The 13,054-nt window shown below is 41.9% G+C and overlaps 1 protein-coding gene across 1 annotated transcript in view; it reads right to left on the reverse strand.

Moving 5' to 3' along the window:
* The window catches only part of slc1a6 (solute carrier family 1 member 6), a 98,549-nt gene that overhangs the window by 43,690 nt on the left and 41,805 nt on the right, over nucleotides 1–13,054 (reverse strand). The window contains exon 3 of the mRNA XM_043721091.2: nucleotides 10,882–11,019. Within this exon, the coding sequence (XP_043577026.1) occupies nucleotides 10,882–11,019 (138 nt within the window). The remainder of the gene's footprint in view (nucleotides 1–10,881; nucleotides 11,020–13,054) is intronic.

The following is a 13,054-nucleotide window of genomic DNA, read 5'->3' on the forward strand; positions in this document are numbered from 1 at the left end:
CCTTCACTGTTTGATCACTGCTTGTCACTGACTACTCTACTGTTCCCTGGTGGTGGGAAATGAATAAAGATTTACACCCTTGTTATTCTTCAGTGTGTCCTACACCTGCACACACACGATACGGGTGCTGGGGAAAAGTAAGCATTACCGCTGTTAGGCGGTAGTGTTGGGGGAAAAGAAATAAAAAGAGAAGACAAAAAAACACATGAATGTCTGACATCTTGTTCACTCTGAGATCAAAACCAGGACTGTCAGAGGTTCTGTCTCTCTGAGAGCTGGCTCTCATGAAACTGGATCAGTGTCAAGTAGTATGCAGGTGTAAATAAAGGGTGACTTGGTGATGGAATACTGACCTCTGTGGAGTTAGTTCACTCTCTACAATAGCCAGCTGGGTTAACAGCAGCAAAATGTAACGCATTAAATAATCTGTGATTTTATGAATTAATTCCTTTGTCTCGTGAACATTAAAAAAAAAGAACAGGAGTGTCAGACATCTTGTTCACTCTGTGCTAGACGGGTCAATGTTATGTACCATGCACATATAAATAAAGGGTGACTTGGTGACACCAGCCTCTATTGAGTTATTTTGTGGCGACAAGAGAAAAGCACACTCCTGAAGAAAGTTGCTCACAACAGCCTTTGAGTTGGGGTAAGCATTTCTGATACCATGCCGTTATTTGGGAAGCTTGACTTGTTCAAGTCTGCCATTGAAGACTGGGCCCAATATGTCAAAAGAATGTATTATTTTTTCTGGGCAAATGACATCAGGGCAGATGAAAAGCAATGAGTGGTTCTCCTGACAGCTTGTGGACCCGCAATGTTTCAGTTACTAGGAGCCTAATATTCCCTGAAGCACCAGATATCTCAAGAGTTGATGGATTTAGTTAAGGAATATTACGACTTCAAGCCTCATCAAATTCTGAGACGCTATTGGTTTTGCTCAGCAACTCGAGAATCAGGGGAATCTGTATTGGGTTTTTAACTAAAGTAAGTTGATTGGCAGAGACGTGTGACTTTGTATGAACCCTTAATGAGATGCTGAGAGACAGTTTGGTAGATGGGGTTAATGATGTGACCATGCAAAAGCACCTACTAACTGAAGCCCAACTGGTCTTCAAACAGGCGCTACAACTGCCTTCATCATTGGAAAATGTGGCATGTGGAGGATGAGTTGCAAGGTATTCCAATGGAAATAGACACCCTTGCCAGTCTGACTGAACTTGGGGAACACTACTTGAGTGAAGGCAATTGCATAGCCTCACTCAGGACATGTCCTAATCAGAGGGACTTTAGGTCAGCCTACAGCAAAACTCCAAAACAAAACCAAGCCTTGGTCAAACGGATCTCCATATAGGTTTTACATTTTCTGAACACACTTTCAGTCACAGCTGACATTATCAAACCGCTGTCGAACCTGGCAAAACTGAAACAGCCGGTGGCGATAGGAGAAACCAAAAGGCCATCACAACCAGATTTGAAACCTTTCGGATCAGGAAAGACCAGATCAAAGTAGAGGGCGGCATTTTATCATGGATATCAAGAGTGATTGTCCCAAGCAAAGATACTGGCTGCACTTCACCAGGGTTATCCAAGGGGTTCCAAAATGAAGACATTGGCAAGGAGTTATGCCTTGTGGCCAGGATTGGATGCTGACGGAGCTGCGTTGGTGGGGCAATGCCAACAAGGACAAACCTTACTGCCAGCAGATCCCCCACATTCATGGAAACGACAGGGTAAACCTGGGACTCAAGTTACATATGCAGGTACTTTCGTGGACTCAATATTCTTATTCATTGTGGATATCCATTCAAAATGGCTGGTTGTGCATAGCATTTGTTTTTCAAACATGGAGAAGACAACAGAAAAACTGTGCACATCTTTTGCATTGCATAGACTCCCAAAAGTGTTGGTCACAGATAATGACTCATCATTTACCAGCAGGGAATTTCCTAAAATTGAATGGTATTTGTCTTGGAGGGACAGCTATATATCATCTGTCATCTTATGGTCTGGCAGAAACAGCAGTCCAAGCTTTGAAGGCAGTCTTAAAGAAATAGCCTATAGCTTCACCAGATACCAAACTGTCCCGGTACCTGTTTGATTATAGGACCACCCCTCATACAACTACAGGGATAGCTCCAGCAGAGTTGGTAATGGGAAGCACACTCAGCACCAGGTTAAATCCTGGATTTGGGATGCAGGGTGCAACAGCATCAGGAGCACCAGTGCTGGACACAAGACTCCGCTAAGTGAGAGAAACAGCTTACTTCAGGGGACAGAGTTTGGTGAGGAACCACGGGAATGACCCTGAATGGGTAAGAGACACAGTCGATGCGAGGTTCGGTCCAGTGATGTATAAAGTTTAGGTAGTGGTGCAATGGTCCTGAACAAGCACAGGATCATATGAAAGCTGCAAACTTGCAAATGGTGTGGGAATAAAACAAGCCTGACTGCTCGATATTGTTTCCAACTGTTCCAGAAACTGTGGACTCTCCCTCTCGGTCAGGTGTTGAAATCTGAGATGAACGTAGCTGTCACCACTTTGACATCTTTACCAACTGAAGAGGAGAATGAATTTCTTCTGAATCAGTCTGGGTGCAAGAGGCGAGCTACTGTACATTACACACCACCCAAAGCAGAGTTGTAAGAACCTGGTCCCGTGCTAAAACTGCAGGAGGAGCTCAAAGGGTGAGGAATGGAGTAATTGTAATGAGGTCGGTCAGGTGGACCTCATAGAATAGAAGTTCCCTGATTAAGGCTGTTAATCTGGTCCAATCAGGGAGCCCTGGCTGACAGCTATAAACAGGAATGTTCCCCCTCCAACTCTATTTTGATTTAGTCCCTACCCTCCCCTTCACTGTTTTGATCACACAGCACTGCCCTCTGATGTGAAGGGCAGTATTTGTCACTGGCCACCCGGGTGTTTCCCTATCTTCCTGGTGGTGGTATTTGAATAAAGATTTGTGCACTTTGTGTCTTCCACTGTGTCTCACACCTGCACACACACACCATGGGTGCTGGGGATAAAATAAGCACTACCGCACTTAGGCGGTAGTGTGGGGGTTAAAGAAAAAAAGAAAAAAAGAAAAAAAAAAGAAAAAAAAAATCCCTCCTGTGTATATTAACAGCCAGGCTTTTCTGATTGGCCCAGGTTAGCAAATGCAATCAATGACCTCTTAGTCAATGAAGTCAACCTGATTCCAATCACTATATTCCTCCCCCCATCACAGGGATGTCCAGGGGTGTCAGCTGAGCCTTTCGTTTGTAGCTTTTCCTGTAATGTTTTCATCCCACATCTAGACCCTCTGATTCAGACTCTTTCACAGGCAGCATGTACTGGACTATGGCCTGCCTCTTGTGTCTAGAACATCTTCAGAGAATTTCTTCCTCTTTTTCCAGCAATAACAGTATCAAGGCTCAATCCATCTCAGAAAAAAAAAAATAAACAGGAATGTTCCCCCTCCAACTCTATTTGATTTAGTCCCTACCCTCCCCTTCACTGTTTTGATCACACAGCACTGCCCTCTGATGTGAAGGGCAGTATTTGTCACTGGCCACCCGGGTGTTTCCCTATCTTCCTGGTGGTGGTATTTGAATAAAGATTCGTGCACTTTGTGTCTTTCACTGTGTCTCACACCTGCACACACACACCATGGGTGCTGGGGATAAAATAAGCACTACCGCACTTAGGTGGTAGTGTGGAGGTTAAATTTAAAAAAAAAGAAAAAAAAAATAAACAGGAATGTTCCCCCTCCAACTCTATTTTGATTTAGTCCCTACCCTCCCCTTCACTGTTTTGATCACACAGCACTGCCCTTTGATGTGAAGGGCACTGCTTATCACTGGCCACCCGGGTGTTTTCCTATCTTCCTGGTGGTGGAAATTGAATAAAGATTTGTGCACCTTGTGTCTCTCACTGTGTCTCACACCTGCGCGCACACACACCATGGGTGCTGGGGAAAAATAAGCACTACCGCGGTTAGGCGGTAGTGTGGGGGTTTAAGGAAAAAAAATAAAGAAAAAAAAATAATAAACTTGAGTGTCACTGCTAAAAACAAAATAAACAGGAATGTCAGACATTCTGTTCACTCTGAAAACTGCCTCGGAGGGAGCTGGTTTAGTGTCAGGGACTCTCCATGTGTAAATGAAAGGTCTCTTGGTGCTGGGATACTAGTCTTTGTGGAGTTATTTCACCAGCTGAAATAAATTTGTGGCCTGCCTTCCCAGCCTACCTGTAATAAACAATCACAGGAATTTTGCCATGGTTAGGTCAGGACTTTATCACCAATTAGCGGCCTTCAGGTGGAGAGAGCCGAAAAGGAAGGTGCAAGACCTCAGCAATATATACTAGAATGCTGCTACAACTGTGGGACTTAGCTCAGATTTCCCATTGCTTGCACTGCACTGGCCTCTCGAATTAAGCACACGGAGGTCACTGCTTAATGCTGCTTCCCCTGAGCTTTTATTAAAATAATCTGGATTTGGACTTTTGACTATTTTGCAAGTTTAATTTCTCACACCACTTAGTTTCTATATGCTTTTGATTTTATGCAATTATTTCATTTATAAATACGCCCACTAATTTTGGACTGAGATCAGAAGAATATAGCAGACAGCCCATATAGTCCCTGGCACAATCTAGCAAGACAGAAGAGTAATATTCAGTTCAGTGCTATTCCGATATCCTCACCAAGTACAGGGTTATAAATTTTAACAAAATAGAAATGCATCTTCTTTTTTTCTTCCCAAATCTATCTGGGTTTGCTTAACAATACGGCCTTTTTGAGCTAAGACTGATGGTTTAGTACCTATACCGCATTAGTTACATTTGGAATATTTTAATAACAGGAATCAATCTGCTATAGAATAGCTGCTAAACTAATACAGTAAACAATATAATTTATAAGATGTGGGCATTGCTGGCTGGTCAACATTTATTGCCCCATTCCTAGTCGCCCTTGAGAAGGTAGTGGTGACCTGCAGTCAGTTTGCTGTAGGTAGACCCACATTAGGGAGGGAGTTCCAGGATTTTAACCGAGTGATACTGAGTAATATATTTCCAAGCCACAATGGAGAGGGGCTTGGAGGGGAAATTACAAGCAGTGGAGTTCCCATGTATTTGCTGCCCTTGTCCTTCTAGATGGTAGTGATTGTAGACTTGGAAAGTGCTATGTAATGAGCGCTGGAGGATTTCAGCAGTGCATCTTGTAGATGGTTCACACAGGTATTACCAAATATCAGTGATGGAGGGAGTGAAAGTTTATATATAGTGATGCCAATCAAGTGGGCTGCTTTGTCCTGGACGGTGTCAACCTTCTTGAGTGTTGATGGAGCTGCACCCATCGAAGCAAGTTGGGAGTATTCCATCATGCTCCTGACTTGTGCCTTGTAGATGGTGGGTAGACTTTGGGGAGTCAGAACATGAATTACTCATTGTAAGATTCCTAGGTCTATGGCCACAATCCTTTCACAGTTAGTCCAGGATGTTGTCAGTTATGGTGATGTCATTGATCATGGGTGATGGGGTGATGATTACATTCTCCCTTGTTGAAGATGGCCATAGCTTGGAATTTCTGTGGTATGAATGCTACTTGCCATTTGTCAGCCCGGAACCTCCATATTGTTCAAGACTTGCTGCATTTGGACATGGAATGCTTTAGTATCTGAGGAGTCACGAATGGCGCCGAACATTGATGAAGCAGCTGAAGATGATTGGGCCTAGAACACAAATCTGAGGAACTCTTGCAGAAATGTCCTGCAGCTGAGATAACCAATGTCCAAGAACCACAACCATCATCCTTGTTATTATTAATAGAGTGTGCATAAATTACAGAATAATCAGACACACACACACACACACACACACACACACACACACACACACACACACACACACACACACACACACACACACACACACACACACACACACACACACACACACACACACACACAGTTTTTAAAGCAGTACTGTCCAAGTGAAGTCAGTAACTAGCCACAAGTCTGGATGCAGAGCCTCGGTTTCAGCAAAAGGACCTCCTTCTAGGTGAGAATGCCTTAAATACAACACAAGTAAATATACTTCAAAGGACACTTTCTTGTCAAATATTTACCACTATTCAGTGTGAAACTTTGCTGTCTTTCTCTTTTGCCAGTTTAAACTCTGTTGTGAATTTATCAAATCTGAGCCCAGGTTTTTGTCCAAAGTTTACAAAGGTTGCCCATTGCCAATGCCATTAGATGGGTTCACTTTCTTCTGCTTGCCTGCAATGGTCATTCTGATCCCTTGAGCTGACTACAAATGATGGCTCCTCTCTCTGTACAATGTTGCTAATGCTTCTATAGTGTTAGAATGTTGTTTCTAACTGCAGCACATGTCATTTCCACATGACACCAGTAAGCAGTAACAAGGAAGTAAAGCACATCCAAACATCAAAAAACCTTTACCAGTCATGCTTTTTATTTTACCATTTTGTGAACAAACTGGTCACAGTCCAAATACATCCAGAGAGCTGGATTTTACAGGGCACCCCAGTCCCTGCCTCCTGGCCTAGATGAAAGGTTGGTGGAGATCCATCTACAATGCCATTAGCTACCCATAGTTTAACACTGGATTGCAAATTGCTTTAAAGCGAGACTTCAACCCTTTTCCCAGGAGGATGTCCTACATTAGAGATGGCGGGCAGCTCTACAGTCCCAGCCAGGAGCAGTGGTCATGTATGGGCCTGCATGCAACCCCACCATGCCAAGGAGCCCAGCAAAAGCAGTGAGGGGATGGGGCTCCAGATTCAAGAGGCAGGTTCCAGTGTTAAAAGGGAGGGAATAACATTTCTGTGAGGAGGGGAGATGCTTCGAACAGGGCTGCAAGACCTCCAAAAGCAGGTCTCCCCCCTACCCTCACTCGGCACCAGCCTGCGCAGTTACAGCACATTCCCTAGTGGTGTAGGCCTCCCTCCCATTGTGGGTAAAAGACAGGCAGTAAGATGAGGGCCTCTAAATGCCTCAATAGATCTGGGGTGTGTAGACCACCCGTACCTGCTCCCCCGTCGCTATAAAGGTTCAGGCAGCTCCGAGGCAGATGAGTAGCAGGTGGGAAAGCCACAGCTAGATTTTCGCTCCCCCTCACCTCCAAACATGCCAGGTGAATATTAAATCCGGTCAACAATGTAAACATGAATAACCCTAACCCTATTCCCTGACCACAAGCATTGCTGCTTATTTCTTATTTCTATTTATTTATCAGAAATGTATATAACCACGTCTGGATTCCGAGTTAGTCAACTGCGGCTAGGAACTAATATGTTAGACCACACTGTACAAAAGTACATTAGACAAGACAGAATGCAAAACCCAGACTTGATTCCACTGGGGAGTGAATTTTAAAAAAGTGACTTTTTTTTATTCTTTCCTGCAAGATGAAACAAGCGAAGAAACCAGTGAGGTGTATGAAATCTTCTATGTAAGAGTTTTCACTGGCAAGAAAAAAACTGCATTTAACTAATGCCTTTAACATCCCAACTGCCAACTGACTTTGTTGTAATTTAGTTTTTTTTGTTAGCTTAAGTATCAGACAAACAGCAAAACAAGGCCCCTGAGAATTCAGAGGTAAGTGACCATGTAATGTGTTTGTTGATATTGTTTGTGGGGTGAATGCTAGGCATTTTGTTCTCCTTTGAATAGTGCCACTTTATATATTCTATGCCCATTTGAACTGACAGATATTAATTTAATATTCCAACCCCTGAACCTGTGATTCCCTCAGTGCTGCAATGAAATGTTAGTCAAGGTTCAAATGCTTGGAGAGGAGCTCTGAACTGAACGCGTTTTAATTCAGAGGTAAGAATGCTGCCATTAAGGCAAGGTTATGTCAAAGGAACGGTAGAAAAAAAGAGACAAAAGGTCATTTACGTGAAACGTTAACTCTGTACTCCTCTCCAGATTGCCTGAGCATTTGCAGCAATGTCATGGTTTTATTTAAAAAAGAGGGAACTGTGAGGTTTTGAAGAGCCTTCAGTGTTTAGGAGCTTCTATTTGCTCCTCTTAAAAATCACTCATTACTCATGTAATGCATATTATCAGTCTGTAATGAACAGAAGGGAAGAGAAAAACCCCTGAACCGTTGCTGTAACCAGAAGGGCAGCTGGGATGTGCGCATGTACAATTCCGACAATGTGCTTTCCAACAATGATAAGTTATCTGACCTATCAAGCTGGGCAATTACGGAGTCTTCTAGGACAGCCTAAGAAGAACTAGACAAATATGTTTCCCAAGATAATCTCAGCTGAATGGAGCAAGCCTGAATCCATACTGCTTGCAAGTGACAACAGAGACAAGCAGATACTCAGTCCAAAGTACTGACAAACTTGTACAAAAAAAATTAGCATTTGTTGGAAAACTGCAAGGAGCCTGTTTCTGTTTAACCCAGAGAATAATCAGCGCAGAGATACTGAACCTGGAATATGAAAAGTACAAGAATAATTGTCTAACTCTAGCAGCTGAAAGTTAAATTTCACCTGACTAAACAAAATCAATACATAATTAAACAGAATCTATCTAACCTTCCAACAGCTGTGACATGAACAGATATTCTCCTAACGGCAGTCCCCTCAATATTTAAAAAAACCCCTCCAATCATTGCTCCATGTTTGTATAGAGATCAAAGAATAGAATGTCCTACTGGAAATGAAAATACGTACAAAGTCACAAAAGTATAGAACGCAAATAGTTATGCAATCAAACTGTACAAAGCTACCATCAATAGTACATTTTGAGAGGGCTAGCCCAGGATAACGCAACAAGTGTAATGCAAGAGAGAATTTTCTTGATATTATATCCAAAAATACAAAATCCCATACACATTCTGGTTGTTCACCTCTATTCTGTCATGCTAGGTAATGTTCCTGCAGTCTACTAATACTCAGATTCCCAAATCTATGCCCACTGAGCTTACTACTGGACTTTGAGTTCCCTGGCAATATGTACAGCTTTCACTGGTAACGGGAATACATGCTTCACTCTGCTGACGTGCAGTCATCTCTTTAGCAAACATATGGTCAAAACAATGATGGTTTATATTATTGTTAATCAGAATTGGGAACTTAAGGATTTCAGCTGAAAGCCCATATGATCACAACAATTGCCACACTTCCAACTGCTCCAAAAATGTCACAACATTGAATGACCCTGACCCAGGTCACTGCTTTAAATACTCCCCAGAGTTCTATTTACATTTTTGTAAGATTATTGATACAATACAGATACATTGAAGATTGACCCATATGAATGGTTCTCTCTGCCACAGCTTGTCCCAGAGTCGTGGACCCTTTCTTTTTCAATATTATCTCTCCAATCATCCATTAATATATATTATCTATTCCAAAATGTAGCATCAGGAGTAATTCCACAATAACTGTTCTTAAGATCTATCACTTTAATATTCTAAAATATAATTCTTGAACTGTGTCCACAAGTCTTTATACTACACTTTCTTGTGCATTGGTCTCTAGTATACCATGAATTCAGATTGTTCTTCTCCCCTTTCCAGAAGTTTATTCACTAGTTCAATTTGGTTCTGTACCTTGACACGGAAAAGTAACTCCTGATTTGGAACTCATAATTCAAGCTGCAGATCAGGCTATCCCATGGTGACTCCCTACTTGTTCTGTTTCTCATATTCTCAGTATACTGTCCCTCGCTTCTCCATGTTCGGTTCCTTGCTTTTTGGTGGTGCTGGTCTTGATTACTGTTTCATTCTTATTGATGGGGTTCCTGTTGTCATAGAGTCATAGAGTTACACAGCACGGAAACAGACCCTTTGGTCCAACTCCTCTGAACTGACCAGATATCCTAAACTTATCCAGTCCCATTTGCCAGCATTTGGCCCATATCTCTTTAAACCCTTCCTATTCATATACCCATTCAAAAGCCTTTTAAATGTTACAATTGTAACCGCCTCCATCATGTCCTCTGGCAGCTCAATCCATATTCATACTACCCTCTGCGTGAAAAAGTTGCCCCTAAGGTCCTTTTTAAATCTTTACCCTCTCACCTTAAACCTGTGCCCTCCAGGTTTGGACTCCCCTTCCTTGGGAAAAACACCTTGGCAATTCTACCTACCCATGCTCCTCATGATTTTTATAAACCTCTATAAGGTCACCCCTCAACCTCCAGCACTCCATGGAAAACAGCCCCAGCCTATTCATCCCCTCCCAGTAGCTCAAACCCTTCATTCGCAGCGACATCCTTGTAAATCATTTCTGTACCCTTTAAAGTTTAACAACATTTTCCTTATGCCAGGGAAATCAGAATTGTATGAAGTATTCTAAAAGTAGCTTCACCAATGTACTGGACATCCGTTGCATGATATCCCAACTCCTATACTCAATGCACTGACCAGTAAAGGCAAGAGTACCAAATGCCTTCTTCACTATGCTGTCTACCTGAAACTCCACTTTCAAGGAACTATGCATCTGCACGCCAAGGTCTCTTTGTTTAGCAACACTCCCCAAGGCCCTACTATTAACTGTATAAATCCTGCCCTAGTTTGCCTGACCAAAATTCAACAACCCATATCTATCTGAATTAAACTCCACCTGCCCTTTGGCCCATCTGATCAAGGTCCCGTCGGACTCTGAGAACTTTCTTCACTGTTGCAATTTGCATTTTCCCTCCATCGGCATGATTTATTACATTATGAAACACATTTTGCAGAAGTAAAACTTTATCCCTGTCTAATCATTGCTTCTTCTGCATTACTTCATCTCCATAAATTCTTTGATTGTCATTAGGATTTGAAATTGGAGACCCTGTATTTTATAAAGCCATACAAATATTCTAGACATTATTTTTGATTGACATCGGTAATAGTTTAAACCCTCTTACCTGAAACCAGACTGGAAACAATGAGTGGGAGCACCAGCATCTGCAGCATTCTCATCAGCAACTCACCCGGGAAAGAGAAATACTTAATCTCACGATAGGACAGCTTGTAGGGACGGAGGGTAAACCCTAGAATTATACCTGCCAAAAAGTCAAAATAAACTGAGTTTCCTGCAAAATATCAGGGTAAACAGAATAATAATGCTCGTGACTTTCTGTATTAATTAATAAACTTGAGACAAAAAAAGAAGAGTTTGGAAACCTAAAAGTCATCATTTTCCAGAGACACAAATATGAGCAGAGGGGAAAGAGAATGGGTCGGGGGAATACAGGAGGTGGGAAGAGATGAAGGGATAGATATGGAGAATATCATCTTGTTGCCGTTCCTTGATGCAGTCCTTTCAAATATTAAAGATGAATAATAACATTAACATGTTTGAAGTGTGTTGCACGAGAATCAGAACTAAGGGTCTGACTGTCCTTCCAAATCTAATTTTCAACTAGTTGGCAGCAATAGACATGTGGATACATGTTTGAGGTTGTACTGATTGAGGTCTCTAAGGTTCAGAAAAGGTTTAATAGAGTAGACATAAATAAAATGTTTCTACCAAAGACAGTGCAAAACTTTAAGGCCTTAACAAAAAGCTGTCACCAATTAATTAGAGAATTCAAAAGAAACTTCTGTGCTCAATGAGTGATAAGAGTATGGAATACACTACCATATTAGAATTTGGATTAGAAACTGGCTTTCTGAAAGAAGGCAGCGAGTGGTGGTTGAAGGAAAATATTCAGTGTGGAGTCCAGTTACTAGTGGTGTGCCACAAGGATCTGTTTCAGGACCACTGCTGTTTGTCATTTCTCATTGATAGAGGGATTGAGTTCCAGAACCGCAATATCATGCAGCAAATATACAAAACGCTAGTGTGGCCACTCTTGGAATATTGTGTACAGTTCTGGTCATTCCATTACAGGAAGGATGTGGAAGCATTGGAAACGGTACAGAGGAGATTTACCAGGATGTTGCCTGGTCTGGAGGGAAGGTCTTATGAGGAAAGGCTGAGAGACTTGGGTCTGTTCTCATTGGAAAGAAGAAGGTTAAGGGGGGATTTGATAGAGACATACAAGATGATCAGAGGATTAGGTAGGGTAGACAGTGAAAAACTTTTTCCTAGGATGATGGCGTCAGTTTGTACGCGAAGACATAACTACAAATTGAGGGGTGATAGATTTAAGACAGATATCAGAGGCAGGTTCTTTATTCAGAGAGTGGTAAGGACATGGAATGCCCTACCTGCTAATGTAGTCAACTCAGCCACATTAGGGAGATTTAAAAAATCCTTAGATAAGCACATGGATGATTTTTGGATAGTGTAGGGGATGAGATGAGATTGGTTCACAGGTCGCCGCAAAGTCGAGGGCCGAAAAGCCTGTTCTGCACTGTATTGTTCTATGTTCTATATGGTGTAGTTCAGGTAAGTAGATGTATTGGGAGGAAGTTAGGTAAATAAAGAATGGAAAGATATACTGATAAGGTTGGATGAAAGGATATGGGAAGAAAGTTTATGTGGTGCAGAAATACATTGATCTGAATGGTTTGTTTCTGTGATGTGGAGTTTATGTAAATTATAATAATAAACATATTTAGAATTGTGAATTAAGTGATTCGGGATATCTCAAATTCACATACTGCAATGGAAAATAAATTAGTCTGGACTTTGAATGATCCCATTGCTATTCATATTAGGGATGGAAGAGCTTTATTCTCCGTGCTCTGAACAATCTATTATAGATATAGATATAGGTATTATATATGTAAAGATATAGATTGAGGGTGGTATTGTGGAGGAGTTTACTGTTCCAAAGTTTTAAAAAAGGTATTTGTAACCATGGTTAAGCACTAAATCCAGATTAGGCTACTTAGATCATCTTCTGTACATTACCAGGTACCAGATGCCAAGAAATTGCGGGCTGGTGCAACTGTGATCTATTGATAGAGCAGAATATTAGGAAAGCTCCTGTAACATTGCCCATAGTGTTGGGTGCATTGGCCAGAGGGAAATGGGACTGGGTGGGTTACTCTCCGGAGGGTTGGTGTGGACTTGTTGGGCTGAAGGGCCTGTTTCCACACTGTAGGGAATCTAAAAAAAAATCTGTTCTGGTACCGAGGACCTGCTTC

Source organism: Chiloscyllium plagiosum, unplaced genomic scaffold (assembly GCF_037043375.1).
Source record: "Chiloscyllium plagiosum isolate Xiang-an unplaced genomic scaffold, Cpla_swu_hap1 HiC_scaffold_28, whole genome shotgun sequence".
Classification (NCBI taxonomy): Eukaryota; Metazoa; Chordata; class Chondrichthyes; order Orectolobiformes; family Hemiscylliidae; genus Chiloscyllium; species Chiloscyllium plagiosum.